Raw genomic sequence first — 21,750 nt, forward strand, 5'->3', positions numbered from 1 at the left:
ATAGGTGATCGTCCTGAGAATACAAACTGCTAACACTCGCTGTAGCCAAGGCCACAATTTAAGAAAAATGTGTCTTGTTAAAAAAAAATAAAAGTGTACATTTCCTTGTATACAGACTTCTTTGTGTGTGGTGTATAATACAGTCTTCCAGATAAATTCCTTGGATCTAATCCTGTTCTCATTAAACCCATACAGCCCTACGCTTACACTAATGTAACCGAGGAAAGAATTTGTTCCTAGAAGAATTATATTTCTAATAAGAAGGAAGCAGAGGCTTTTGGCAAATAACCTATCTTACAGCTCTTACTGAACCACACTAGAATAAAAAACATAAAGCAAAGTTGGATCAGAAGAGTAACAAAAGAGGGATTACACCACAACAGACTAAATAGAACAGTCATGTACGGATTATATTTACTTCTGTTGTGAAGATGATGACTAATCTGTGCAGGTAGATTTCTGTTCTCATGTGAAGTGTAATGGATTCTGGGGTGAATTCCGAATTTTAATAAAGGCATCCACTCTAGGTCCTGAAATACAGTTTTTTAGCCAACTTTTATTTTAAAAATCTGGTAATCATCCCTCTCAGTAACAAAACCTAAGTGGTGCTCTCTCTTGGTTGTTGTTCATCCAATGCAAGTGTAGAATCCAGCAGGGAACGAGACTCTTTGAAAAAGCCCTGCATGATGAGAAGAGTTTTATTCAAACATTTCAGAAGCATCAGCAGAACAGATCAATTAGAATAAGGCAGGAAGGTAGTAAGCAGTCAAGCAATTGCTGTTTTGTGAATAAGAAAAGCTGATATTTTAGTGGAGAAATTATTTAAATACTGTGTATTCTTCTCTATTTTATCTGTGTAGATAGTGTTGAAATATGTAGAAAAGGAATGACTGGAAGATGGACTTTCCAGGCCATTTTTCTTTCCTGAGTCATCTTGGAGTTTCTGCTAATTTTGACTGGAGAATTCAGAAGCCGGAGAGCTTCTGAAACACTGCAGGTTACAGCTGCTCTAGGAAGCAGCAGTTTCTATGCTAGGTTCAGCAGGGACCATGCCATGGGCGAAGGATTTCTTGTCACATGCTTGGCTTTGCAGAGTTCATCGTGATGTGGTAGTCCATGGCGCAGTAAATGTAATTTTTCTATCTGCTAATTTTCTAGCTGCGTAAATTGTAGTTCAGTTCGTCACTGAATACTGAAGACATTTATTCTTGTAAGAGATTCCAAGCATAGTGAAACTGAAGGTTTTGTTTAAATTTAAGTAGATGCTGAGAGGAAACTTCCACCTGTTCTCCTAGCTGCAGTCAGCGTGGACTGAAGTGGAATGGAAACTTTACATGACTCGTCATATGGATGTATTTCTAACTATTTTTTTCCACTTTACTTAAGATTCAGGTCTTGTAAAGCTGTGTGCAAAGAAATTACCCCCTTAAAGTCTATCTTATCTTTTTTATTCACTAAAGACTCATCAAATCTTTACGATTTCACTGATTTTGAGGACTGTGTTAAATGATTTTTTTCATTGACATACCTCCTTGAAATGACTACAGGGTTTTTTGGCATACGTATTTTCTCCTGTTGCTGATCAAAATTTGGTGGGCTGTGGAAATCACTGAAAGCTATAGAAGTGAAGAACAACAAAGTCTCATTTTGAACTTTACAGGTTATGTATTCTTAGAGGGAAATCTTATGTGCATGATGACCAATTCCTACTACCACAAGGAAAACACTTCAGAAGTAGTGAAATATGGCCCAGACATTGGATTTGTCTTTGAGTCTCATAAAAAGGGATTTGACTATTGCTAAAAACCAAATCTGAAACAGAAAAAAATAAAGCAAAGTGGAATCATCGGTTGCCATACCAATATGGTTGTGATGGTGTGTGAAAGATTACTTTTTTTTGTATTAATTAGGAGGAGGAGGGAGGGAAGAAGTGGAAAAGGAGGATGACATCATTAATCTTTCTTCCTTTTAGAAAACCCTGAAAAGGAGACAAAGTGGGACTGCTGCAAAAAGCCTGACTCCAGCTTCTTGATAATTGGTGCTTCACTGGTGCTGCAAGGCTGCTATTAAGTCCCCCCAAATCTTCTCCAGGCCAGTTTCTTCAGCATCTAATTTTCTTATCAGTAGAGTTCATATATTGGACTGAAGACAAATTTCATTTTCCTTTCGCATTAGTATTCAGATATAAATCTCTCAACTGCTTGGAGCTCACTGATTTTAGCAACTGCAGGTCTGAGTCTGAGATAACTTCATGGTGGCTTAAACAGATAGAGTGAAAACTGGGGGCCAAATGATAACCTACTCATAATCCAGCAATTCTTGTGTACCACCAACTTTCTTTCCTTCTTCACCTATCTAGGTGGCACCATTCATTCTCTTATGCAATTACATGCTGATTCTTTTACAGTTTATATGAGGTGACAGAAAAATATATGGATTGATTCTGTACAGTGGTAATACTAATGTATTAATTATTAACTTCAGTAGCAAGATGTAGTTGTTCTGTTGTTCCTCAGACCCAAATAGCACACCAGGTCTCCACCCACTAAAAGGAACCTGAAAACAGCACACCAGGATAGCAGGCCCTTGTTGTGCTAGGTTGGAAATTGAGTAACTTTCCTCAAAAATACACAAAACAGAAATGCCACCTTTATCTTCTGTTTGAGATAGTTCTCCACTGTAGCAAAAGATGCAGAAAGTTTCCAAGACCAAACTGGGTGGAGCACTCAGAAACCTCATAGGTGGTCCTGCTGTGCACAGGGGGTTGGACTAGAGAACTCCTGCCATCCTTTCCAGCCTGAATTATACTTTGAGTCTATGATGTTCACTCTCCTGAATCAAAAATAGTGAGTTTGTGCCTATGTATGTTCCAGTTAAGTGATTTTTAAATTTATTTACCAATCACATTTGACTTAGAAAACATAAAAAAATCCATTAGAATATTGTCTGGATGTCTTCTCCAATTCCTTCACCTACTTTTTTCTTGTGGCTTTGTGAGAGAATTTGAACAGGAGAGATGTACAAAATGCAGTAGTACTTCCTGTTTTCTACATAGTTGTTTGGTTTTTTTTAAAGTGTTGGAATTGGCCCGTATCTCAGTCTTACTCTCTTTTTAAGTCAGTCTGTAATAAGTGTGAGGAAGTGGATATGAGACAGTCTTATATAATTTCATTCTCATTCAAATAACTTTTCTCATTTTGCTGCAAGTTGTCATAATTACGAATGAAGAAGTGAAACCACAGCTCTTCTATAGACACATGCGTTTTGGTTTCTGTCGTGGGTAGTTGGTGAGCAGTCAGCTGTATTCCTTGAAGAGTGCTTGGTCTGTTTCTTACCTTTGTGAGATGTTTCTTAGGCATTATTATGACTGTAATATTTTTGATGTGCTGGTGGTTACAGACGGAGTTTTGGGGTGATCTATTTCATGCTTCTTCATGATGTTATTCTTTTGTTTCAAATAAAAAGTTATTGGTGATCAGTTTTTTCAGATAAATTTTTAAGACAAAAAATTATTTCCAGCCATCAACTCTGCCTATTTTGCCAAGAAATTTAACATAGTCTGTGCCAATGATGTCAGCAAGAATATGATTAAGGAGCGGGATTTAATTTACTTAGCTGTAACAGAAGAAGTCAGAAATAGCTTTGGCAGTTAAATTGCTTGTGGCAGAATTGTTTGTTTATGTCCCTAATATTCTTGTGATATGTTTTTGAATGATAGATCATTTACACTGACTCACACATCTGAAATATTAACATTTTACCAGTTTTTAGTTACCTTATTCCATATTCTTGTTAGTGTAAGAGGCAGTTTAACTGAAAAATGAATGCTAATAAAATGCCTTTTTAGTAATTCATTTTGAAAACCATTTGACCTTAACTACAATGAAAGTAGACTGTAAAAATCATCATAGATTCCCTTCCTTGAACTTTTCACAATCCTGAAAAATGACTGAGGGAAAGAAGCAAGATCCAGTTACTGTACCCTGTTTGTACAGCTGTACTTCATTGAGTGGAAGCTTGTGTTACACACAGTTTGTGATAGGAAGTAAATGCTTTTAAAACAACTAAGGAGACAGATCTTTAACCTCCACCTTTTGAGATGCTTTGTTCACTCATTTAGCTTCTGTCGAGGTCTTGGGAAACATTGTAAATACAAATTATTATTGAGTACTCACCTGAATAATTCATATCCTAGTGAGCTAATTAGGTGGAGATGCGTTAAGATGTTGTTGGCTTTTTTTTGAGAGAGAGATCAGTAATTCTTGATGTAGTAAACACTTGTTCCTTCAGGAACAAATGCATTTAAAGAAAGAAGAATTCTCAGATTGAGTGTTAAATTTTTTATGATTGTTGAAATTACAGTTTTAATTCAGCAATTGCAAGGATTTTCAAGGACTTAGAGGACATAAAAAAATGATGTTGTCATGTAAATAACTAAACTGTCAAAATTCATTAGATTTAAAATTCTCAGTTTCTAGCATACAAGGCTTACCTCCTGTTAAAAGACTATCTAGTCCGCTGAAATGGTGAAGACACCTTGAGATTTATTAAGAGGATTTTTTGCAATTATTTTACATTGCAAGTGCATGTTAATCACCAGACCTGAACTATTTGATGTAAGCTTGGCACCAGATAATTTCAGGACTTTAAATACACATTATAAGATCATTCTGTGAATATGATTCTAGTATCTGCCAAAGGCACTTCTCTAATTGCTCTGGTGAAACAAGTCAATGGGAATGGGAGTGTGCAACTGGCGGACAGCCAGTTAACTTGTAATTTCTGTAATCAGCTGAGGCTTTGTGTATACTTCATCTCTTGAAATACATGTGACCTTAAATTTAGTTTTATGCTAAACAGCCATTATTTGGGCTGCATCAACCACCCACTTTCTCATTTTGCTATAATTAAGGTCATGCTTGTAGTTACACATCTGATGACCATGAACATTTCTGTCTTAACCTCCCACTTAAGACTGTCCAGATATAAATGTACAATGCAGAGGGGCCACCCAGTTGTGCCCTTGATGAGTAAATGCCTTGAAATACAATCAGGATTTTGAAGTATTCTCCTTCACTGCAGTGCATTAGAGGTGTCATGCCTTCAGAGGACATGGCTGAGACTGGTTTTGCCCTTACTCCAGCAACTTTTTTTGAACTGTAACCCAGTAGAGCCACTGCTCTCCTTTGGCAGGGTCCAGAGTTCCCAGCAAGCGACGATTTGTTTTTCCATTTGTCACTAGTGGGCAGGCAACGGCTGTGTTTTGTGGTCTGTGGTACAAGTGTGCTTGAAGATTTACGTGTTCCAGAAAACTGTAAGCATCACAGCAGACACCAGTTAAGTTGTTTAAATTTGAAGCGCAAGACTTTTGTAACATTTTGTGTCCCCTTCTAGTCTTGAAATATAACTTCAGTAAACAAATGCAGACATGAGAGCATGCTCAGTCCTTGTCCCTCTGAACTCGCTAACAGGGCTCCTGTGGACTCATATTATCAGGACTCAGCTCAGGCTTTCTGGCTGTTGAACTCTCATCTCCCACATCCTACTGCTTTTCCAGCAGAGATTTTAGTTACTGCCACAGCCTCACCTTCCTCAGCATGAAAGCTACACTGACTTGTGTCCACTTACTGGCATTTTACCCAGTCTACCCAAACTCAGGTCTGAGCATTGGGTTGTATTACCTGCTATACTATGGTAAAATGGCAAAGTGCAAATTGGGGGATTAGTTGCTTTTAGCTTAAGAAAAAAGGCCTTGAGAAACAAATGTTTCTTTGTTCTCTAGTACTTAGCTCATCAGAAATTATGTTTTGCAGAGGTTAATATACTGTGGGCAGCGCACCAAGTACATCATAGTTCTGAAGATTACAACTTATTCACAGCCTTGAGACAATCTGTACTGCAGAAATACACCTCCTGGGTAAGTTGCACCAGATTTGACAAACAAATTAATATCAACAAGATTCAGTAAAAGTGAAAACATGGAGTTTATTTTCCTTCAGAGAAAACCATATAAATTATTTAAGAAGTTTGACATTGAAAGCACAGGGGTTGAAACTGAAGAATCTGAGAATCAGAAGCTTTGAAAATACATTCATTAATGTTTCTATAGCAAACTTGAAAAGAGATATGGTAGTTAAGTTTAAGAAGGCTAATTATAACCCTGCGTTTGTATTTTCATGACTTTTTTAGTAAAATGGCACCATTTTTTTCTTCTGGTTATTCATGCATAAGTACAGGAAAAGATCAGAGCATAACATGACTACTCTAGAATGTGTTTGTATAACTGAAAGGAGAAGAAATCATTACTAATGATTGCTTTGGACATGCAAATATTTGTCTCTGCTCATTCGTGTCGTGTGTCAGTACTCCAGTAAGGAAGGGCAGTATGCCACTACTTTGCGTTATTTCAGATATAATTTATTTTAAATGGTGAGCTGTGTACACAGGCATATAAATTAACACGAGTACTCATTTACAGATTTAAACATTTATATTTCCAGATACATTCATAAATGTAACGTACTATTCAGTGTTTAGTTTGGAGCCCAAGATAACAGCTGATTTCCTCAGTTGTACTCTCATATTCTCTTTTGACTCTATTTTTTAACTCAGATTGTAGTTTGGTTGGTTGGTTGTTTTTTGTTCTTTAAAAAAGAATAATAACTTCAGAATTTGAATTTTCAGAATTAGGGTTCAAAAGAAATATTAAATGGATTTTCATATATATATAAAACATAGAAATACGCTTCTCCAGGAAGGTATAATACTGGCCATGGAGGAAACCGACAATCCTGTGCCAATCTCTACAAATGGCCTATGAGCAAATGATTCAGCACCAAGAGTGTGTACTCACACATGCAAACCCAGTGTAACTCCATTAACTTCAGTAAAATTAGTCTTGATTTGTGCTCACATAACTGAGCATGGATTTAGCCTTTTGTTTATAACTGTTTCAAGCCCATGACATTAGATGTGTTAAAGCACTAGATTGCAAGAAATGACTAGTTCTTCTGGAAATTGTGAAATAGATACTATTAATTTTGTTTCTTTAAGTCTTCTCTGTAAATTCTTGTGATTTTTTTGTTCAGAAAATAGTCATCTAATCTAGTAGGAGTGCCTCAAATTTAAATGGCCATAATTAACAATAACGGAAGGGATGCATCTCTGTCACAACTGCTTCTTATGTAAATACTACCATGTTAAAGATTTAACCTTTGCATATTTACCCATTGGGACCATATGTGCAAATGCTTAACAAAAACAATAATTCAAAAAAGACAAAAAGCCTGTGTGTATGTATGGGTGTGTGCATGAGGACTTTGTCTGCCTGCTTGATTTTGAGGATGATACCTCAGAGAGTGTAAAATATTCAGGAAGGTCAAGATGTCTGGCCTTCTTAGATTCTGAAGACCGTCCTTAGGACGACACTGGTATCACTTGACAAATAATATGTGTACCTTTAAGATTAATTTGCTTTGAGCAAAGGGAAATGAACCTAGGTATCCATAATACTTTTGTGTGTAGTGTTTTTTCCACCAAATATTTGGTATTAGCCAAGACATTTGGTTAATTTAAGTATTGATTTAGCTCCCCTTAGAACTTTCTTTCTCCAAAGCTTTACTGGTCATTAACACAATTCTTGCTATTTCTTATAGCACTGCTGGTTTTTTTGACTGCCAGACTTGTCCAGAACCCGACGAATGCATCTGCCTCGAAGCTGAAACTCAGTCAATCCTTTAGTCAATGTCGGAGTGATCTGATATTGCTGAATGTGTACTATAATGCAGTATGACATCCAGTTTTGTGGAGGCTGTGAGAAAGTTGTGGTGGATGATGTGGGACTGTGGGACTCTTCTGCTGCCAGCTCTGTGTGTGTTTGAAGTTAAACGTTATAAGATAGATAAATCAGCATATTAATCTGTGTGGGTTGTGCTCAAGCTGATTGAAAAGATATGAAATGAAAGAGAAGAGAAAAACATGCTTAAAGTACAATCAGTGGTATGAGAAGTACTCCTGAACTTGGAACGAAATGTGTATCGCTTCATGTCACTTGCACACACACCGTTTCTGTTACTCCAGTGGAGGGGCCACAGAGAAGCAGACCTACTTCTGACAGATGGTTTTGAAGCCATTTTGCGGGAAAAAGGTGTGGAAAAAAATGTGTATTCATTTTTAAGAGGAAATCAGCAAGCTAATACTGTATAAATTTTTGCTTCTAATGAAACACTTAGCTGAAGTGTAATTGTGAAAGGACTAAGTAACATATACACCCTGAAAAGCTATGATTTAATTCTTTGAGTACTAGTTCTCAGCTTTCCTCCAAAGGTAAGGATTAACTGCAAACATTAAATCTGTAATAATTTGATAGCTTTAAACTATACGTTTAGATAAGGTGTTGAATTACACCTTGTTGGTTTAAGAACAGTGGAAACATCTGTACATAAATCTGGAAAGGGAATCGATAACGCTGTTCTTTTCAGCACAGAGTCACAAAGTTCACTTCTTATCGACTGAGGAGTCTGCCAGGTCTGGGATTTGTAAGGGATGGTTTTTTGGTTTTTTTTTTATCATTACCTTGAACTCCTGGAGAATCTTCACAGAAGTATAGCGCAGAAGAACGAGCTGTCTGTCGGCAGCCACCCTGCGGCCCCGCAGCATTTGTGCAGAGACCCAGCCTGGAAATGGAGGGGGTCGACGCGGGAAGCTCAGCCTTCCTGCTGCACCGCAGGAGTTTCACATTTTCCCCTTTCTGTAGTGGAAGTGTTTATAAGCTTTTACTTACAAATGAGAGGCAGAAAGGTAGGGCATAGCCGCACTGGAGAGTGTGTGGCGGACACACAGCCTTCAAAAAGGGCAGTGCCTTAAGCGTGAAGGCACACAGCTGCAGTGCAGCAGCCCCAGATAAGAATCCCTCTCCACCCCCTCACTGAGTGCCTTTCCCATCAGGTTATCAGTTATTGTGGCTCTCTCTCAGTCCCTGTTGCTGAATCCTCAAGTGGGAGAAGATCTGTGAGTGTGGTAAATGTTTTTTTCTGCAGTTTTGACCAGAAATTCCATCTTGTAGCCAGGAAAGCTTTTGCTCTACAGATTAGTAAACGCTGGTACATTCCCATGAAATGTTTTGATTTGGTGAATTGGCATTTCCAGTGAAAAACTGTTTAATGATTTTTTTTTTTTTTTTTCCCCTGACATTGATCTTATTTTTCCAGTGGAACCACAAATAGGAGAAACCAAATCTTTTGTATGGGAGAGATTTACATTCCTCCCTATGGGTTCTACTTTTGTAAAAGATCTTTGAAATCCTTTCTGTGCAAAATAAAGCTTACATTGCAAGGAAACATGAGTCAGGAAAGCATTCTCCTTTGTCAATCTCAAATTTACCTGTAGATTTGTATAAAATTTCCCTCATCTCACCGCCTAGTGGGGAAATCCTAGTACTCATTATGAGAATTAGGTTAGAAAATAAGTATGAAGATGATCCTTCCTTTCCCTCTGAGTTGTCTGTAAATGCCACCAAATTGCTTCTGATACTTCTAGGGAAAATGTGTATTATTTTTAACCCTGCTTTCAGTCCTGCAGCCCCTTCCATGAATAATCTGAAAACCATCTGTGGGGATTTTTTTTTAAATCAACTTCCGCTCCATTCCTTTTAAAAAAATTCCTGCTATTATCATGCCGTTAGGCAGGTACAATCAATAATAAGATAAAACTGCAGTAGCTTTACTTAAACATGGCTGCGCATCCTACTCCTTCATTGGCTTCTTTGTAAGATAACCTATGAGAAAAACCTTCTGGCTGTTGTGGGACAAATATCTCTCAGGCTACTTTTTGTGTAGCTCGCCCAGTTTAAATAATTAAAGACTAAGGGGGTCCAGGTTAGAGGAAGGAGGAAATAAGAACTCAGAAAAGGGATTCACTCCATGCCAGTGTTAATAGCATTTCTGCTAAAGTATGGGAGGCTTGCACTACATTTCTATTTTGGAGCATGGAGAACTGTAGGTTTAAAAGTCACTCTTCTGTTTAGTAGTCTTTTCCACAAGGCAGTCTGGTCTGTGTTTTTAATTCTTAAAGAAGGCTCATGCCCACCTCTACTCCAGAATTTCATGCCTAAATGCCACAGCCCCCTGATGACATTTACTAGCTCCCAATTAGGTAAGAGTTCCTATGAATTTTTGTGGGTTTACTTAGACTGAGTGATTCTTAGGGACCAAGTGTGCAAATTTCACCTTCCAGCTATATTTTTAATTCTTTTTTGTTTTATAGGTGTTATGCAAACACTTCAGCCTTTGAGGATCAGATTAATTAAAACAAAATACCTGTTTACATTATTTCGCCCAAGTTCTAGAAGCTCAGCATAATCCTTCTACCACCTTTGAATTCCAGAAACAACCCACATGTAGTCTGTGGGGCAGCTGTGATCCATGAAGCCTACACTAAAGGAATGCTTGTCTCAGGAGGCCTGTTATCGCTATAAGATTGCTTTCCGTGATGTTCAAAGATTTGATTTTTGTGAGGACGATAGGAATTAGAAATTGGATTTTGCTTATTTTACTGTGTTTCACAGGGAGCTCTTATCTGCTACCCAAATTTTCCCTGAGTGCTAAAGAGATTTAAAGTTTTGAAGATACCTCCACTACTGTTTGATTTAGAAAAAATCTCTGTATTTTAGGGAAAGATTAATTTCTTGATGCAGCTGGTATAACACAATGTCAAGTAGGCAAAAAAAAAAGATAAGCCTTTCTCTGAAGAAAGCAGACTGACTTTTAACACATGAAGGTCTTGGAAGTCTTATTCTATTGCTCAGCCCGTTGAACAATTAATTATGAAATTCCTGGGACTTTATATGTAAGATCATGGAATCATAGAATGGTTTGGGTTGGAAAGGACCTTAAAGATCATCTTGTTCCAACGCCCCAGCCATGGGCAGGGACACCTTCCACTAGACCAGGTTGCTCAGAGCCCCATCCAGCCTGGCCTTGAACACTTCCAGGGAGGGGGCATCCACAACGTCTCTGGGCAACCTGTGCCAGGGCCTCACAACCCTCATAGGAAAGACTTTTGTCCTATCTAATATAAATCTACCCTCTTCTCACCATCTTTCTTACAAGACCACTTCAGGTACTGGAAGGCTGCAATAAGGTCTCCCTGGAGCCTTCTTTTCTCCAGGCTGAACAGTCCCAACTCTCTCAGCCTTTCCTCACAGGAGAGGTGTTCCAGTGCTCTGATTGTTTTTGTGGCCCTCCTCTGGACCCGCTCCAACAGGTCTATGTCTTTCCTGTGCTGAGAGCTCCAGAACTGGATGCAGGACTCCAGGTGGGGTCTCACCAGAGTGGAGCAGAGGGGCAGAATCATCTCCCTTGGCCTGCTGGCCACGCTGCCTTTGATGCAGCCCAGGATATAGCTGGTCCTCTGGGATACCAGAAGATACCAGTATCTTTCCTAAGTGAGTCATTTTCTGAAACTGTTTTCATGCTAGCACATCCTTAGAACTCAGCAAAATATCAAGACTTCAAGGGAGATGCCATGAGGAAGTCAGGGCGAGAATTCATAATGAATGTTGAAAGCCAGGTAAGCTGCCTTGCCCTCATGATGCTCATGCGGAGAGTTAGAAAGGCAAAGTTACAGTGTTATAAATTCACACCTTGCTTTCTCTGTGATGATTCTCCCATATAAGTGAACCCTTCATGTCAAGGATATATTGCTGTCTGCTCTGTATAGTACACAAAATAATCTCACATCTAATCTCAGGATTTCTGAGTTCTTTTCTTGATTTTTCTACTTGCTCAGTATGACTGCTGGGAAATCACTTTTGCATAAATGTATGTCTCATTTGCTACAGCACATCTAGTAGTAACATAATAATCGGTTTTTATTTTACTTAATATAAGGTCTGTGTTATGGAGATATTAGAAGAAGCAATTATCTCGTCCAGTGGTTTGAGCTCCTGAGATAGTACTGCGTTATATCATCACAAGTTTAGAATTCTATATCTAATGTATATTTTCTTTTTCATTTTTCAGATTTTCAATTTGCCCATGGCTCTTTTCATTCCTCCTTCAGTGTTTGCTGTTCATCTGCAGTTTAATCTACTTTACCAGTTTTGGATACATACAGAGGTAAACTAGGATTTTAAGCCATACCTAAACAGTTAGCCTGGAGCGGTGTCCTGGAAATCCACTAGCAGCTGATTTATTGTGTAAGAAAAATCTTTGTCTGACTTCTTTAAGGAGAAACATCTGTTCATTTTTATTCCTTTTTCTGAATATATATTGCTAAGTTTATAAGAAGCAATGAGGCCAGTTGGTCCCAATTAGACTAAAAAAAAAACCTAACTTTAAGGAATCAAAACTTTTTGCTATTTTAAAACTATATTTTCCTGATACTGAAACTGATTTCATTTCGAAGATAAATGTTTTAGGGAACAATATCCAAAACCCAGTGCTTCTTAAAGATCACTTAGAGTTGCAAATGAGGTCAGATATCATTTCCTTCTAAGTGCACATAATTCTCAGATGAAAAATGCTCTTTGATTATCTGAGGGCTATTTGTTTATGACTGAACCTATTTATTTGGGTTTTGTGAGCGCGTAGACCATATCTAGTTTACATATAACCCATGGTAATTAGTAAGTAGTTTCCCACACTTCTCAGGTAGTTAAATGGCCTTCTGCCTTCTCCCTCGCACTACAGTAGAGGTGTTTAAACATATCCCATGTTATATGTCAGTAGCATATTTCTCAGTAGCCCCAAGTGGGCTGTGAGCTAATAATCTCTACAACACTTACTCCTTTGATTATTCTGGCTATACTGATGCCTTTTTCCCTCTGTGCTTTTCTTTTGCGATCTATAGGACAGTTCTTTTGGAAGGCAATGTTATTTTCTTTATCTGCCATTTTAGCTGCTTCTGTTGCTTAAATTAGTTTTTATTTTCTGTTTACTGTGTTTCACCACTAAGAAAAATATGATATGACTCATCTACATCTTCTCTACTGTCTGAAGCCATTTCTTCCTTGGCTGAGAGGTTTCTAACATTCTGCTGTATAGCAGTAACTCAATGAGTCTCGGCACTGCTGCAACAGTGTGCGTCTAAAATTTCTAAAGTGAATTTCAGAGGCTTATGAATTGCCTACATCCCTCTAAAGTGCTAAATCCTTCATAGGGCTTAAAAGGAATTTCCGTAACGTATGTCCAATGTGCCAAGTTTAGACACTAGTCTAAACAAGAATGAATTTCAGTCTCAGTGAAAAGATAAGCACCCCTTGCTATTAAATTATTGTGCCAGTAGAAAAACAGTGGATCTTTTGTCCTGATCCAGTTGATCCAATCATAGATCTTTGTTTACAAGGGAAGTTATTCTTAATGTTGATATTGTTGATTTTGTAGCACAGCTGAAATCAGTTGAAAAATGTTGAAGTCATGCTTTAAGGTTACAGATGAGGTCAAAATAGAAACAGGGTTACGCCATGTATTAGCAAATTTCCTGCTCTCAAGGGCAAGGGCATAACAGACGAGAGAAGGGAAAGGAAGGGAAATAGTAACAGCTATTACAGCCACACAGGTTTACATTAGCTAGTATTTTTTGTGAAATTACTGTGGTGCTTCACCATTACACTGGTCTTTCTTTCAAACAACTATTACAATTTAGCTGTTTAAAGCAATATCACCTCTAATTTTCTTTTTTTCCAACAGTCTTTTTCCTGAATTTTAACAGTTCCAATTATCTTACACAGATTATAGTAAAACAAAAATCCTTTCTGTAAGTCTCAGTTTCCAGCAGCTTCGCAACATATGAGGTTTGTCTGGGGCTGCAGGCCTGGGGTTATATAGAAAACAGCATCCTGTCTCAGTGACTGCTGCTAGCACTTTCTCTGAGAGTTGAGATTCATCATCCCTCAGCAGCTCTGGTGTCCTCTCGGAGGCCATGGTGGGTGCTGTGACAGGGTGGCAGTACATGTCATTAGAGGTCTAGTGGAGATACGCTACATTATTTCTATTCTGCCAGTGCAAGATGTAATAATTTGTTTCTAAAATGGAGGAGCATTTGATCAGAAATTATAAGTTTATCCTCAGATTTCTGTTGTTTTTAATCAGTATCAATATTTCCTTAGGCAAGATTTGGCCCCATGTTGACTAGTCAAGTATGTTTGGCAATTGTAACTTCACAACTTCTGATTACACATCTTTCTCTTTCAGAAGAAGACAATATAGTAAGATACAGCAAAAAATCTCCTTTCTTTAATATGTGGGTTTTTTTCATAGCACTGAAAAGCTATGTGCAGCTAACAGTGTGCATAATTTATTGTTTTCTAAAAGAAAAACATATGTAATATTTAAGTAATAAGAATGAAAGTATATGAGGGTTTATGTGGGAAGATGTTTTGTTCTAGGAGTAATTTAAATTTAATTCAGTCACTACAAGGGAATGATCATGCTGTGCTGAAAATTTCTATGTGATGTTTCAGCCTAGAGCAAAAGTTTATAGCGAAAGTACGATCCCTGATATTTTCCTGTACTTTAATTTTGAATGTGTCCAGTGTTGTTTCAGACAATGCTAAGAGAAGTTTCCTGTGTTATAACTTTGACCATCTTCAATATTTGTTACATCAGTTTTTGTCCAGCTTTCCTACCAGCAGATCAGACAGTCTATTTTAGTTTAACTCGTGGCTCATATATTCCTGTGAAAAGAGTACATCAAATCGGAAAGATCAAAAGTACCCACTCTTTCTCTCAATTAGACTTCTTTATTTCCTGCATACTTGGTATGCATTACCCTTTAGCCTTTTATATAAAACAGTACAGAATTTTAAACACCATAAATATTGTATAAAGATGCCATAATTTTGGTGCTAGAGATATTTTATTTTTACTAGAATCAAAATGGGCTATTGATACAGGAAAGGAATTTCTGTAATTAATAAAGAAATGTTGGGTTTGCTAGTGTGAAAACACAACTTTGTGGCTTAAGTTATGCATTTCCATTTAACTATACTCTCCCATTACAAGAATTTTTGCAATCTGAAGTCCACTTTTTTCCCCTGCTTCTGTGTGTTATTGCACTGTGTACATGGCAATGTGAAATTATATTAGAAATTTTCCAAAGATTTTTTTTTTAATCTCTGAGTAGCACCAAAGTATTGAAATAAACTCATAGCAGTTTATTTAAATGAAAAATGAAACAACCCAAGAAGAACTGAAGAAAACACTTTTCTGTAATGGTGCATAAAGATAGGATCTCAATAAATCACGAGAAAACAATTTTTCGTCCTATCCAATGTTATTTAGGTCAATGGAATGAGTTAGTAGATCTACTCTTAAATGGTCTGGGAGAAATGTTTCTATGACTAGACCATTCTCATCTAGATAGTAAGAGGAGTGAAAAAAACCTCTTTGGTCAAAGAGCACTAAAAGTCTAATTTTTCAAAAGCCACAAAATGTTTCAGGACTGTTACTGACAGACAGAAATACTCCATTTCAGTTTATTTTCACAGGTGATTCGGAAGGTCTATGGCTCATATTAAACTATATCCTTCCGTTATGCATTTATTACAACCAATAAGTTAGGTGTGTTTATAACCTGATAGACACCTGTGAAAAACAGAAATTAGTTTCTGTTGATTTAGCTGTAATTTTTATGAGATGTCAAATTGTATTTGGAAAGTATTAACTGAATCAGTCCCTGTTGGTAGTAATTGCAGCAGCAGATTATTCCTTGCCTATTTGATCTTTGACATGCATTAGTTTCTGTTTAATTTTCTAAGTTAAGGAAAGACTGTAATCTGCCCTTTACCATACTCATGGAAGTCAGGTTCCTTAAGACAGCTTTTTCCCTTGTTTAAGTCTTTCTACCTCATCAAACCCCAGGAGCAGAAAAAGGTGAGCCACTACTGTTAACCAGCAGTAACATGGGTGAAAACAGGCGAGGAATGGGAGAAATTTTGGCAACACCTCATGCAGACTGGAAAAAGAGATGTGAAATTGCTACAGGTACAGGCCAAAATAGACGTGTTTTTGTCAGAAAACACCAATTCGGTAAAACTGAAACTTGCTGTGGAAGTATATTGTATTTGTCAAAAAATATTTTGCACTTACACGCAGTGTACACTGGTCTAAGTTTCTCTCTATGGCTTTCTTTAGCTTTGACTTCTGCTCAGTTTTATTTAATTACAAATTTTGACAGAAAGTAACATTGTCGAGGCTTCACGCTTTCATGAAAAGGGATTCTGTTCCTGGCAGGAAGCCACGCAGAGCCTATCTCAGCTCTCTGAGTACAGGTGAGCTGTTGTGGCCCAATCCTCAAGTCTGTACGTCAAGCAACTCTTACTTAGGGAGATGGCCAGATTCAGAAAAAATCGTCTATGTTTTGTTTTGGGTTTTTTTTTCCATATATGAGCATAGGGTCAATAAGGAAATTAAACAAGCAGATTGAAGAACAAGTGAAATTAATTAAAATGCATAAAAATGTACATATTTCTTTTAAGCAGCAGTACACCCGTGATTACCATATCAATAGCAAAAGCTGTTCTTGAAACTCTAGAGGACATATGTGTCTTTTTAAGCAGAAGCCTTTTGAGACAGAAGTCTGTTGGATAGAGGTTAAAATAATCATAAAATCTTTAGGACAATGTGATAAATAAGTGACAGCATGAGACAATATCAATTATCAATAATAGTATCAATGTCGGTATCAATTCCAAGAAACAAAGAGATCTCACTTCTTCAATCCATTCTGTCTGCCAAAAAGGCTTATTAGATTTTCTGACCAACCCACAGGATGAAAGTCTTGTCATCATTACAGTTGCTAGAGTGTGAAGAACAGCAAAGCTAACACTATCACTAAGTGGAAATACTAACAATAACTGCAAAATGTGTTCCACTTTTCCATGTTTCACTCTCCTTGCAAGGAAAGTATTATATTTCTAGATATATAAAGCATATAACTCTGCTTTTGCTCTTAAATAAAAGAATAACGAAAGAGAGAGAAAATAAAACATTTGTTAGCGAGCACACTGTTCCTATCCTGTTAAGCATAGGCTGCACTTGAACTCAGTGTAATCAGGAAAAATGTAGTGGGGTGAGGTTTGGAGTTCCTTCCTTGGCACCTAGGACCTCAAAGACGTTTAGGAGTGCCGACTTTACACCTTAGTAGCCTCAGGATGAGCCTTCTATTTTCAACCTAAGTGGTCCTTGGCACTTTTAGGTATCTGAGTCTACCAGAAGTGCCTTGACAAGGTGAGTTAAGCATTTTATTCTTATCTAGCTTCTCTTTCAACTGAACTGCAGAATAGAGAGGGACTTACAAATATGTAAGTCATTTAAATAAATGGAGTATTGCTCTGCATCCAGTAGCTCTGCGTTCAACATGCAGCACAGGAGCCGTGTTCCTTTTCATTCAAAAAGTGGCTGCTTGGCAATAAATGGCTTACGTTGAAGATTTGCGTTTGATGGGCAAACGATCTGGGCAAAAGCACCCATCCCTTTCCCTGTTGAAGCTGATTCACTGGTGAGGCCAGAAATGAAAAGTTTATGGGGCAAGAACATAAGCAGGAGCTTGACTTTTCATCGTAATAATTAAGTCCTTGAGTCTGAGTGTTGGTTTCTGGTCCTTGCACCAAAGACTTTTCTTGCAAGAGACAGCTGTGAAATGTTTACTTCAGCAGCATTGGGCCTGGCTGTTGCTAATCTGCCTGCAGAAGCCCTGAAAGTAAAAATCGTTTTTCAAGATTTTTATTTAGGCCACTTGAGTCTATTATGTCTCTGGAGAATTGTCAAGATAAAAGTGAAACGAGCTACTTAGCGATGCAACACATTTCAGTACATTCTACATTCTGCAAAACAATCTAAACCAATTTACCAAATAAAGGTAGCATAATAACGAAAGGATACCACATTAATGTGGAGAATCTATTTAAATTAGTTATGGCTTCAAAGACAACAGAAAATTTGAAAGACCCTTATTTGTTAAAAACACAGGGTGTAGGATGCTGACTGTATTTTGATCTACTTAAAGAGGAAGGAGAAGAGCTACACTCGGCTATATTTTAGTTTATTTCAGGAATGGCATACTGATTTATTACTTTCTGTTTTTTTTCCCCACAATTGCCAGCATGTATTTGTCAAACTGATGAAAAATACTGAAATTGTATAGCAATTTTTCTTCTGGAGTTTGTTTAAAATGCTTAACTTGATATATGACTGAAAGAGTGACTTTCTCCATGGTCTGCTATTTATAATGCTGCAATTAAAAACAACCAGTTACTCTAGGTTTTCTCTCATTTTTAGTGGACTAATTGATTGAAACTTCCTATATGTGCTCATCCTTCCCACAACAAGGCTGAATTCAATCTTTAAAGAAAAAAAAAGTTGCATCCACTGATTGAAAATTAACATTAATTAACATTAAAATATGCATGTAAGATGCCAGTTTGATTCAAACCTTACCTCCTGGTTCAGGCGTAAAACAATGAAAAGTGACAACAGCCTGCCTTCAAGACAATTTATTATAAACACATTTCTTAAGTCTGTGTGTTTATTATATAAATATGCCCTAAACCAGACTATCCATTAAAACTCGTCTGTAACCTCCCATTCCTACAATCCCGATTCATCAGAAATTCGCCCCCTATGAAACTCTTTATGATCCCAACAGGCCTGATTCCTCTCGCTTGTTTTATTTCTAAACTACAAATATTGTTTTTTCACTCCTCAGTGTGGAAATTTGGCTACATCCATTTTACATGCTTACTGGAGTAGAAAACTGCCTAATCAGATAGGAAAACAGTTGGCAGTGTATAAATCAGGGTTTGCCGAGGATTTCAAAGTGTGAAACTGGCAGATGAGTACATATCCTGGGAGTTCTGCCTTTCCCTAGCTTCCCTGTAGAGATTTCACGTGGCAAATCTGATCACCAGGGCCATCTGTGTAAATACATGGGTGTGTTGTCCTGAATTAACACAGCAGCTCTACTGGGGAATGTAATTAAGGTCTGATTTTTAAATTTCCCCACCAGACTGTCTGAAATGCAGATTTATATACCAGGAGTAAAAAAATCTTAGCTTGATTTTGATGAGCAAATCAATAGTAGTATGTGTTTTATGACCAATTAGTCTAACAAACCCCAAAGTTAAGTTCAGAATGCTCCTTCCTTAGTGATGCACCAGGGATGAATTTACTTTCTTCTGTCCTGTGGATCAGTAACACTATGATATTGAAAGTAGTACTGTGCTACAGCTTTTGTTATACTCAAAGAAAGAAAACCCCAAACTTTTCATATACGAATGGTTTTACTGTAACATTGCCTGCTCTGCTCAGTCGACATTCCTTCTTAACGTTCCTGTTGAAACAGAGTTAAGTAAAGATTCATGTTGCAGTGGTGACAGGAGGAGTTGTTACACAAGATGTAAAGTTTCCCTTGGATTCCATGTCACGATTTTTTCTCATTAGTTAAACAAGAACTACATTGAAGTGGTGCAGGTACCAGGCAATAAAGATTTCCCTTGGTGCTGACAAACTCTGAGACCGCAAACGGAGGTGCTTACGTGCCGCAGGAGATATTGCATAATGTTCTTTTCCTTTAGGCTAGGGATTGCTGTCACAGAGGAAACATCTTTATATAAGAACTACTATTACAGAGAAGGACATGTAGTTCTCATTGTATATGAAGATTTCACTTCTGGCATGTTTTGTTCACTAATGTATGGAAAATGTTTCTAAGGATGCAGCTTTCGGCCTGCCTTATTTATTAAACCTCTCTTGGAATTGCTTCAAGTGATGTCAGTAATTCTGCTTTATTATTTAGTGATTCCCAAGTACAATAATGGAGGGAATATTTTGTTTGTTTTAAAAAAAAAATAGGAATACATGTTTTGTGGAGAGATCTGACAGAGCTTTTATAGCTGATATGCATAAAATACCTACGTATCTGAATTGTAGGTAGTTTATCGAGTCCATTTGTAAAGGGTTTGGCAGGTGAAAACTTATTTTTGCACCTATGGGATGTTAAAAAATTAAGCAAATGGGAAAAGAGTTTTGCTGGAATGCTGCAGTTCATCTGTGGGTCACTGGCATGGGAGTTGAGGTGCACGTGATGTGTTAATTGAGAGAGGAAAAACTGGAGACGGGAATTGATTTAGAACAGTGGGTGTCTATCAGGGAAAGAAACACAAGCGTAAACCCCCCAGCCATATTGGTCAAAATACAGAGAAATACAGATTGTTGGACAACAGGTGAGGTGTTTCAGCTTTTAGGACGTTGATAGCTATTTTTCTCTGTTCCCAAAATCACTGTGAGATGATGATCTAACGAACAAGAATATTTTATATTCACAAGCAGACTCTTTTTCCTTTCAATAGTATGAAACAGGGTTTGAAGCTCAGTCAATAAGGGTATTGAATAATGACGTTTGAGCAATTTTTTTTTAAATTTTGAAACTTCTTTCCAGTAAAAAGGTGTGAAACAAAACTTTCTACTGCTTACAAAAACTATAGTAGCAGAATGCTTCTTCTTTTTTTAATGAAAATCCTGATTACAAGCCACAAAAACAGAAAGCTGTTCTGATATGCTTATCACACTTATGTGGTTAATTTTTAAAATTTTTAATTAAAAAAAAATTCCTGAAATGCTAACATTATGAAAATTCTTATTCTAAAAAGCCATTTTCAATACAAGGCTATTTTAAGCTGAAAATGTTTTGCTGTCTTGAATGACTGAGACCTAGTGGTGTATCTGCTTTGGTGACTGGTTGCAACTGCAGCATGAGCCTGGTTACTGCTACCATGAGCACTTACGAGCCCCTTTGCAATTGCCATTCTCCAAGGAAAATGTCTGGATGCAATGAAGGCACAGAAACAAGGGTAGACTGACAGCTGAAAGGTAGATGGGTTGGTGGAGTACATGCCACTGCCTTTCTCCTCCCTATTGCCTGTTAGGCATTCTTTTGCATGTGGGCTGTTGTTACACCACATTAAATTTTGTTAATAGTCAATTCCTACAAACTTCATTCCTTTCACTGTGATTTCAGTAAGTTACTGTCAGCCCTGACATGACAGGGTCAGATTCCTAACTGGCAAAAAATTGTCTTACTGTCCTAGCCTTGACAATTTACTTTGATGAAAGATCTGCTTGTAGGAGTTTTGCCCCAGATAAGATGGAAGAATATAGAAAAATTCAGCAAAAGTCAACAAAATAATTATGTTCTTTGCTGTACAGTGCTGCATGAGCCTTCAAAATTCAGCTTTCCAGAGGTGATATGTTTCTGTTTGTTGGAATGATATATGGATATATTTATAAATTATACATTTATAAAATATAAAATTTTTGGCACCAAATGTTTACACTGACAACAGTTTTTTTCTGTTTTAGAAATGTGCTAAATATATAGAAGTAAATTTACTGATAGCAAAAGAATTTTCTAGAAAAAGCACCCAGTACCATTCTGAATACCTGACAAAAAAATATTTTTTTATGTATTTTAGCCAAAGTGTCGATTTATGGGTTGCTAATTTCAGCATGCTGGATTTTCACTTGGTCAGGTACAGAGTTCGGTACCACCTCTGAACTTAAAAGTCTTGCGATTATAATTCTTATCTCAGATGATACTTCCCTCAGAGTGTGGCTAGTATGTGTTTGCAATGGAGGTAACCTTGGCTGAATAATGAATCGAAGTAGGCTCAGGCATCAGTTGCTAATGATGCTGCAGAGAAGATGTTTCAGCAGATTTGTAAATGTTATCACCCAAAGAAAGACTATGTAGTGA

At 37.3% G+C, this 21,750-nt stretch overlaps 1 protein-coding gene across 1 annotated transcript in view; it reads left to right on the plus strand.

Moving 5' to 3' along the window:
- The window catches only part of AGMO (alkylglycerol monooxygenase), a 140,593-nt gene that overhangs the window by 14,805 nt on the left and 104,038 nt on the right, over positions 1 to 21,750 (plus strand). The window contains exons 2-3 of the mRNA XM_075419229.1: positions 5,814 to 5,917; positions 12,021 to 12,116. Coding sequence (XP_075275344.1) covers positions 5,814 to 5,917; positions 12,021 to 12,116 — 200 coding nt within the window. The remainder of the gene's footprint in view (positions 1 to 5,813; positions 5,918 to 12,020; positions 12,117 to 21,750) is intronic.

Source organism: Opisthocomus hoazin, chromosome 4 (assembly GCF_030867145.1).
Source record: "Opisthocomus hoazin isolate bOpiHoa1 chromosome 4, bOpiHoa1.hap1, whole genome shotgun sequence".
In the NCBI taxonomy this organism is placed as follows: Eukaryota; Metazoa; Chordata; class Aves; order Opisthocomiformes; family Opisthocomidae; genus Opisthocomus; species Opisthocomus hoazin.